Source organism: Montipora capricornis, chromosome 2 (genome assembly GCF_036669925.1).
Source record: "Montipora capricornis isolate CH-2021 chromosome 2, ASM3666992v2, whole genome shotgun sequence".
Lineage (NCBI taxonomy): Eukaryota > Metazoa > Cnidaria > Anthozoa > Scleractinia > Acroporidae > Montipora > Montipora capricornis.
Window position 1 is genome coordinate 42695864 of NC_090884.1, and position 10000 is coordinate 42705863.

General features: G+C 40.3%; 1 protein-coding gene across 1 annotated transcript in view; it reads right to left on the reverse strand.

The window, feature by feature from the left end:
* Positions 1-10000, reverse strand: part of LOC138037361 (sushi, von Willebrand factor type A, EGF and pentraxin domain-containing protein 1-like) — a 149598-nt gene that overhangs the window by 63071 nt on the left and 76527 nt on the right. The window contains exons 29-36 of the mRNA XM_068883301.1: positions 9696-9872; positions 6879-7052; positions 5765-5938; positions 3094-3267; positions 2238-2411; positions 1658-1831; positions 201-374; positions 1-49 (exon numbers count right to left, since the gene is read on the reverse strand). The exon at positions 1-49 is cut by the window's left edge and continues 125 nt beyond it. Of these exons, the coding sequence (XP_068739402.1) occupies positions 1-49; positions 201-374; positions 1658-1831; positions 2238-2411; positions 3094-3267; positions 5765-5938; positions 6879-7052; positions 9696-9872 (1270 nt within the window). The remainder of the gene's footprint in view (positions 50-200; positions 375-1657; positions 1832-2237; positions 2412-3093; positions 3268-5764; positions 5939-6878; positions 7053-9695; positions 9873-10000) is intronic.

Sequence of the window (10000 nt, forward strand, 5' to 3'; positions counted from 1 at the left end):
CCATTTTTTGTTCCATTCACTGGCGCCTTAAGAGGTCCACAATCAATAGCTTGAAAAATCAAAGTCATAGGTAAAAATACCTTACGTATGTATTTATGGAATCAATCATTCAAATTTAAGGTAAAATTCATCTTATTATTTGAAAGTAAAACTAGAGCGTGCAACAACACCAAATAAAGCGAATGCATTCTTCTACTCACGGTTGCAGGTAGCCTCACTTCCACTCCAGGTCCCATTGGCTTGGCACCTTCTGACAACAGAACCTTCATTTTCGTATCCAACATCGCAAATGAACGTTATCTCGTGAGGGTATCTGGTCGATTTTCCTAACACAGAGCCATGGTCCGAAACTGTAGGCTTTCCGCAATTGATGGCTTGAAAATGAGAGAGGAACGGCTTCAAAGGCACGAGAATGTATGGAACACTTACGAAAACTGCTAATGTGTGAATTGTGATGAATATTTAGCTGACTGTGATGGAGATGCCCACGTGAATTACGCTATTGATGCGAACTACACGGTCAGCATGTGGTGATAGACCTTGAAGATCAGTGCGTGTCCTTTTGCAAAGCCCCACTTTGGCAAAATGATTTTAACAGTCGGGTTACAAATCACATTGTTTAAACGAGGCACATCATTGAAATCGTTATAGTTTGAAAAGAGAATGAACTGCAATTATGGTGGATGATGTCGTCGAACTATCGATGAATGAGTGAGTTATCATTTGATGAAAAGACTGTTTCATTTTGTGGAAACATGGACAATAATATATCTTGAAGAGTGATTTTATGAAAGACGCTGGCCTTGAAATTATATACATGATCAGTCGGGAGACATGCACACATGTACTAACCTGTAAGTAATTTAGTTTTATCAAATTGTTAGAGTTGATGAAGATCGAATGAACACGAAAGAGTTTTTACGGTTTCAACTCGACCTTTATTAGCTCATTTGATAAAACTAAATTGTCGTGTTTCACTCTCCCACTGGCGAAGCGTCACAGTTCCCTTAATTAAAACGTGTAAGTAGATATTCTTGGTTCATGCAAAAGGTTAAGGTGACATATGAATGAAATTGACTAATAACAGACGGTCGGACGGACGGTCAGTCGGATGCAGAAACATGAGTGTTTAATTTTTCTTCAGACTCAGCTTCTGAGGTATCTTAAAATACTTTATAGTCTCATTAACAGGCGTTTCGCTTGGGCGACAAAAAATAAGACTCAAGACTCAAGTCACAAAGGGGAGACCACCTGGCCAGCGTTGCTGTAACTGTAAGGGTGAGCAAAGAGGTGTCAAGAAAGAACCCTGGGTATGGCCTATTTTGTCGGTCAAATCCGTTGTCAAGTTGAATTCGTTTTTACCTAGGTTAAATTGGTGATCCTCGTTTTACCTAGGTTGAATGTTTAAAGCAGCTACCACACCCCCCCCCCCCCCCCCAAAAAAAAAAAGATTTGAGAACACCTATACCCTCCATCAAGCAATTTGAGAATGAAAAAGTCCCTGAAAACTGATTTGGTAAAGTTATGGTTAACTTCCCCTTTTAAAGGCAACGCAAACAAAAATAAATTTCAAATCTTTTTCTCTCACTCTCAGGCCACGTTCTTGTCACTCAGTTATGGAATGAATGATTTGAAGAACATGGTGGTTATACGTTACCTTCACAAAAAGTGCTGCCTCCACTCCATGTTCTGTCTGCTTGACACTTTCGACGGCTGGATCCACGTAAAATGAAACCCTCGTCGCAGCTAATCTCCACCTGGTTCGGGAAAGTGGTGTCCCCACCCATTACAGAGCCGTTCATCGGTGGAGGTAACTCACCACACTTAACAGCTACCGAAGATAAAAGAACACCAAGGAGGATATTAATTAAATAAAATAAAAACTTAAGTCTTCAACGTACATTGCAGACGCGACAAGCTGGTATTAAATTCTCTTGGTTTATTCATTACCACTGTTTGTAAGGCCTTTAGCCCTACATTGGTAGCGCTTAGGCGTTTAGAAAATTTCTTTTTCTTTAACCAAAACGACTAGGACACTCCATTCTAACTAGAAACAAGAAAGCGGGTTGGTTGACACTTGACAGAGGAAAGAGAGCTTAAAGAACCCACCTTTCCCCAAGAGAAAGACAGTTCACAAGTGACATTTCACGATCTTCAAACAGAACTAGGAAACACCTTTGAGAACAAAAGCAATGCAGTAAATAACGACTAAACAAGGACAAGCACAGATATCCTACCTTTACAAAACGGCATGGTACCACTCCAAGTTTTGTTAGCCATACAGCGCCTTGAAAGCGAGCCAATCAAATCGAATCCTGCATCACACTTGAAAATTGTGATACTAGGAAAAGTTGTGTCGTTACCCACTAAAGAACCGTTCATAGGCGGAGTCAAAGGACCACAGTCAACAGCTGGAATGTTAACACATATTAAAGATTCTTTAAAGACACTTAAATCAGAAATCAAACTGTTGGAGTCCTTGAAGAACAATGAATGACAGCATTTGTGGCTGTCATTTCTCGAAATTATTCCGTGGGATGCTTGTTAATAACCTGTCGCGTATATTTTCATTTAGAGGAAAGAAAACAACAGCGGAAATGCGTTTGCGTTCGCAGGCTATTACCACCTTTTTTTGTTCATCTTCTTTCTTTCTCTTTTTTGTGGCGAGTTTGTTTTCCTCTTTTTTCCCTTCTTTTTTATCTTCTGTGCAGATGGCCAAATGCAAACGATTTCAAAACGCAGAGTGTCCCCTACATCCACAGTGACAATACCTTTTTAATCGCATTGTGTATAATCTCTTTCAATTGAATGTATGGCTTGTTGTTATTAATGAACTTTGATGTAAATGTTAAGTCTTCTAGCCTTGGAGCACTTATTAGGGACACAATACATGGAAGTTAACTCAAATGTTATGAATTGATGGTTTTTGAGGAGACGGAAAAACGGGAGTAGCCGGAGAAAAATATATCGGAGCAGAACAGGAAACTAACCCAGTTCACATAGGTGGAAGGCGAGCGATCTCATCACTACGCCATCCCTGCTCCCTAAGTTGTTCTTCCTGCAGCCATTTTGTATTTGCTTGTTAACTTTTACCTTGACAGGACGACTCTCTTCCACTCCACGTTTTGTTTGCTTGACACGATCGACGGGGAGCTCCGCGTAGAATAAAACCATCATTGCAGCTTATCTCGACCTGGATGGGAAAGGTGGTTTCTTCACTGGACAAGGAACCATTCATTGGAGGAGGAAGCTGTCCACAGTCAACGGCTTCGGAGCATATATAGAAACAATTCTTGCTTAGTTGCAGTGTCTACCTATACATTGTTTCTCATGAAGTTAAATTATTTCCTCGTAAAGGCCTTTTAGATGAAGATCCAATGGCCTTTTTAATGCTTTCAACTCACAAAAAACAGCGACAGAATGTTGTACGGGGTTATTAGAAAACCATTCGTCATAGAGCGAGTTTCAATCGAGTGTCGTAAAACCAAAACCAAAGTAATTATTTTGGCCAATCAAAACTCGAAGTAATTACACGTAGCCGACACAAAGCACGGGAAAATGTGTACACGCAAGCCAGGATTGGTTTTGGTTTCACTTCTGATTGATTGAAAAAGTGGCGCGAGAACTTTGAACCAATCACTGAGTGAAGTAATCATAAACCAAAGCAATTCGCTAATTACTTTCGACACACAATTGAAAACCGCTCTAATGATAATAATAATGAACATCATTTACGCGTTCAGTGTTTAGCGCTGGGGCACCACTTGGGGACACTCGACAGAACTTAAATCAACTCATATCAAATAGTACGTGAGGGAGAAACCGGAGTACCCGGAGAAAATCCTCTCAGAGCAGAGTAGACGTGACGCGAAGTCTGGGAATGCAGCCCGGAGCCGCACTGGTGGGAGGCGAGTGCTCTCACCAATGCACCAGCCCTGCTTCCATTCACCTACATTGAAATAAGCAGTGTCCGGCAGTGTAAATCCATATCCGGTCTAAAATGCAAATTATATTTATGCACCATGAGCAGTTAGCATAAAGGAGCATTGGAGTCACGTATGGGGAGCATAAGGTTCATATTCCGGGTCTGTTTATCAAACGTCCCGATCCTTTTCACGTGACATAAATTTCCCCATCACTTCATGATAACGACGCTTCAAGGCTTGAAACATGGAAATTAGTTTGGTTTTCCTTGTCTCCAAACAATATTAAAAGAGCAGCTCTCCGTTATAAGTGGACCATAGTTAGACGAATTGCTTTTCGGGCCCGAAAAGGTTATAAGAACTTTCGAAAAACGAGACCCTGGTCCGGCTAACTCTCGAAGTGTTTATATAACTAGACAAGTAGCTAAAATTCTGTATGCCTTTGTTAAGAAATTGATAGACTTGTTTTCACGAATAAGAACGGTTAACTGAAGACCCCGTCTGACAAGCTTAACTCAGACTTTGCCAATTTGATGCTGCTCTGAAACAGAAGGCAAGCAAGATTTCGGTATGTAGTCTGTTCTGATGATGATGATGATAATAACGATGACGATGATGACGATGATGACGATGATGACGATGGAGATGATGAAGAAGGAGGATATATAGATAAGAAGTGGGAGAGAGAAGTGGCAGACTATTCAAATGTCATTTTTAGCGGAGCTCAGGCATGCGAAGCGCGCCAGAAGAGCATCATAGGTAAGAAATTTTGGGAAATCTATGGCCCGTACAGACTGTCGAGGTGGAGGTGGGGAGGCAGGACAGCGTCTACGGACGGGAGTGTTTGGGCAAAGTTCCTCAGCGGGAAATGGTGTGGAAGCGTTGCATTTGGCAACCCGCGTTTTTGTGGTAGGAAATCATATTAGTGATGAGCAACGGGATAGAGAGCAGGAAAGAGCACGAGAGAAGAGGCTACGAAATTTGAGAAATTTAAGCAAAAAAAATGCTCGAGAGAAGCTGAGGAAGGAGAAGAAGAGAAAAATTCAATGAAGAAGACCATAAAGCTGAGAGAAATAGGGCGAGAGAAAAATACTTATTTACAAAGGTTAGCTTTCATGTAATTTTTTCCTTCTTAATGCATGCCTTACTGCCTCACATATTTTGTAAAAATCGCTAAAAAGCGAAGAAGGCCTGACAACGTTTGTAATTCCGTGTTGACAGAGATTCTGGCATATTTCAACGATCACATTTATAGGCTTTTTGTGTGAAATGGATGTCCATGTCTGTGAAATTGCAGTCTAGTAAGCGAATTTACTACTCTTTAGCTTGATTTTATAATTAGTAAGACTTTTGCTCTTTTTCTAACCCGTGAAAAGAGAGGGTATAAAGATTATCAGTCAAGCGGAAAATGTTGTGAAAGTGTTTCTGTGCACTTAATTTCAGTTTTAGTTTTGGATTAAAATTGTTGGTTATTGTTTGCAAGGCTTGTTTGTTTACTGCTGTCAGCTCAGAGGTGTTTGATTACTGTACACTAATGACGATTAATTTTGTAATTTATGCAGAAGCATAATTATTTCCATATACACTATATTGCTTTCTGGGGTCAGAAACGGGCGCTCCGCTTTTCGGCTTGGCTAAATCTATACACTAATTTATCCTTACGATTTATATACCGCTCATATCACAAAGTCTCATGGCGGTTTGCAATCTTTTCTCTGGAGTGAGATACGACGTCAGCTTGTTAAAAAATACGACATTGATTGTGTTGACCTGTTACACTTAAAGTTTGCCTTCAGTAACGATCTGCACATGTACGCGAGCCGCGTAGAAAAGCTGTTTACCTGAACATATCACATCTTTTCCACTCCACTTTTTGTCCGATGTGCACATTCTAGTCTTTGTTCCCTGCAGTTCATAACCTTCGTCGCATTCATATGTAATAGAACTTTGAAAGGTCGTTTCGTTACCAACAATCCTGCCATTTTCAGGTTTTTGTGGAATACCACAGTCTACAACTAAAAAAGAAAATAACCGACTTTTTGAGGGGTACGTTTGATTTCAACGAACGCAATCCCTTGTGCCACAGATGAAAGTTAAGAACATTAGCGACTGTCAGATAGGAGTACGAGAACGACTACCAGTATTAAAAAACTACGAGTATATGTTTACTGTACTGAGCACGCGCATTAGGTTGAAAGAATGAAAAAATTTCGAATTGCGCGTGCTCAGAACTGAGAAGTCGTACTCGTCGTCGTCGTCGTATTCCACTCTGAACGTCGCTATTCATAATTATAGTTCACCACTAAATTTTCTCCGATTCTTATTGGTTTAAATTGATCACGTGACGCGATAGTGTTCGTCCGCGGAGAGACACTATCAACCCATAGTACCCGTCCGAGGAAAATACCCGGATGGATAGTAGTCGTCCGCTGAAAATACCTCTGTAAACAAGCTGCCTTATGGAAAATAAACAATCGAAATTGTATTAAGAGGGTTTTTGTTTGTTTTCTTTTTCAATTTTTACATTGTCTGACTCGGCTTTAGTCTAATAAAGTTGAAAATAATTCAACATGATTTTTGAGCTGGCGCGCGGAAGAAAATTTAGTAGTGAACAATAAAGACAATAGAGTGTTTATGTCTCGGAACTATCGGTCTGATGGTTGCCCCTTGGAATTTGATGTTCTTAAAACTAGCATATTTGCCCTCGAAGGTTCGCTTCTCGGGCAAATATTTGTTTTAGGAACATCAAATTTTCGCGGGGCAACTATCAGCCGATAGTTCCTCGACAGAAACACTCTATTGTTTAAATAGAGGCAACCACAACCAACCTTGGTAGTCACCTGCTGGAGTGTTTTCTTTTTAAACAAAATTGAAAGAATGAGTGTTTAATCCAAATAAATATCCTTGAGTCTATAGAAGATATCACAACATTTTAACCGGTGCCTTAAAACCCACCTTTACATACTGGCTGCTGTCCTGTCCAAGTACCATTTTGCTGACACTTGCGTTCTGCTGAGCCCCATAAGTGATAACCCAAGTCACAATCAAAATACACCTTGCGGTTCACAGAATATTGCATTCCTACTTTTCGACCGTTTTTCGGTGTTCCTGGCTCTCCGCAGCCTCCCTCTTAGGAAAAAAAAGAAACATTCAATCAGGAAATAACCGAAATACACTTGGCCAAATATTTATATTTCGCACAATCTCTCAGCCGCTGACAATATCAGCCAACATACCAGCCGCCAGAAGGGTTTCTTTTAAATATAAATATACTAATATTTAAATATTAATATATAAAACACTTTAATTTATAATTAATACAATATAGAGTAAATAACACTGACTTCTCCACTACGAGCAAGAAAATACCACGTTATTCGGGAGAACTCGCAAGGCAAATGGCCGACTGTTTCAATGCGTTTTTCTCCGATCGATGGCTTCCATACGTCTTGATAAACATGATATCCACGCACACCTGATGCGAAAGCGAACGTTTTCATGTCCAGACTTCCCTCGTTAAATTACTGCGTGGATTTGCAGCGTTCTCCAGCGTTTTTTGCGTGCAACTTCTATCGTTTCATTTCAACTGTGGGCTTTAGCAATGAAGACAACTGTTGTCAGTGACAGGGAATAGGGAAATTGATTAAAAAGAAGGTATTTTCAGAGTTTTCAGAGTTGATTAACATATTAATGTCGCTGCAAATACACAACATTAGATTTCGTGCGAACAAACGACAAACTTCTTTTTACACGAGTACTTTTTTGGAGTTCTTATATTTTTCCAAAATCATGCTTGAAAGTTGGGGGTTCGGCTTATACACGAGTCTTTACGGTACTTAAATACTTAAAGGCTATTAAAACTTGGTAATTGAGAATCAGAATTTTGTTAATTTATATCGCTTATTGCTTTGGCGAAACAGATCACACAGATAATTAGGCGCAATACGGTGCTTTATTTGTACATCAGTATTCGTACATCCTGTAGTCTTCTGTTGTTCAGAGATGGTAGATTTGCCTTAACCAATAGTTGCTCTTGTTGCCGTAGACAATGCGTAAAGCTTTCAACTGCACATGTTCGAGTTTCCTTGTGTCTGATGCCTTGGCGAAATGCCACATTTTTTGACATGCATTAAGTGTGGTAAGATTGAAGATCTACGGATTTCTAATTTAAACTCTTTCGCGGACGAAAAAGATGGCATGGAATGAAATTCAGCTCCAAAGATGGACTGGACAAGAATCTACCAACAGCGTGGAAAGCATTTCAGCAGCACTGCGAGTTCACGTTTGGGGGACCTCTAAAGAGTGAAAGCGAGGAGGAGAAGTGCAATTATTTGAAACTTTGCATGGAGAGGCGATAAAGGCCGTGACTATTCAGAAGTTTCATCTGGTGCATTGGATATTAGCACGACAAAACCAAATGTCCTGCCTAAGGACAAAATTTTCAAGTGCCAAAAGCTGAAGCATTTTGCCAGTGTTTGAAACCACTCGGTTGTGAGAAGATCAATTCGTTAGGTTCATGCATGTGTTCCAGTGAAAGCGCATAATGAAATAAATGTATATATTTAAAATGAAATGCTTCTATTTCCGTGTATAACCCGCACTTCAAATATATGCATTTATCTCATCGAGTCCTTCCACATAAGCACCTGAGAAAACAAATTGACCTACTCCCAACTGAGAGGCTTCCTAGCTCAATTGCTACCAGAGCATTGCACCGGCGTCGAAGGGGTCGTGGTTCGAATCCCGTTAAGCCGCAAGAATTATCTAGGTTTCCGGCTGTAAGAGACAATTGCTTAAATTGTCCAGTTTCGTGCAAGGATCACTCTACCTACCTCCATAAATACGCCATCTACTATAATTCTAATGCCAACAAATGTTGAGTTTCTGAAGCCCCAAAGTTGTCAGAAAATTTACAATGGTAAGGAATCAAGTGAAGCTATGATCCTCGGAGTTATGAACGCAATTCTGGCAATTGCGTAGAGAAGCCTGAAAAATTCAGGACTTCCCCGTTGAAGTCCTGAATTTTTCAGGCTTCACTACGCAATTGCTAAAATTTCATTCATAACTGCGAAGATCATAGCTTCCCTCGATTTCAACACATAATTCATTTCATATATCATTTCATTCGTAAGGAGTTACTTCCCTTTAAAAAAGGTGAAAAATAAGTAGATCCCTGCTACGATGGTAATCAATCATCTCACACCAAGATCTTAATTCAGTTTTCGAGAAACCTGACCGTGGATTATACCAATGAAACCGTCGACACCTGAGCACAAAAGTCTCTCAAACAAAGACCAAAGACACTGCAAAAGGCCAGACCCCACAAGATGCGGACAAAAACAACCCAGCTACTGCAACCAGCACCCAAAAACAGAGCCTCATTCAAGCAAGAACTGCCGCGGATGATGATCCAAACTCCGTCAGCGAGTAGCGAGTAGCGAGTAGTCAAAGAACTTGATTATCTAAAAGAACATGAACTTTAAGTTTCAAAGACTGATTAAGGACTGTGTATATTGATTGTCAGTGGCTTTACTGTTTGTCTCATTTGCTTTCTGTAATTAAGGTTTAACGTTTTGCATGCACAGTAGCCGAAACTTAAAGGGAGGTGCCCTCTGTGTATGCTATCTCCAGGGTGTGTAAGAATCTTGGGATGGAATACTACGAGATTCAAAACATGTTTCTTGAGTACTTCAGTTCATAACGATTCATTATGTACTTGATATGCTTCATTCTGCCCAACTGGGAAAATTCTGAAAATAATGTTGCATTTACCTGTACACTTGAAAGGTAGCACAGTCCATCCTCCCTGAAAGCACATTTGGGTGGCCATTCCTGCAGGATTAAAACCCTGGATGCATTCAAATGTTACTTTTTGTCCAGAACGATAACTGTCACTGGGATTTGAAATAATTGCATTCCTAGGTACTGCTGGCCTTGCACAGTCCCTCACTGAAAAGAAATTGAGAACAGGTTTGATTCCAGAACCTGGTCAGCGGTCATTTAAAAAAAAAGGGCCGACCTCTACACTTGAGCCCGCGATATGGTTAGGTGATACTGGTCAGCGGATACCTTGTTTT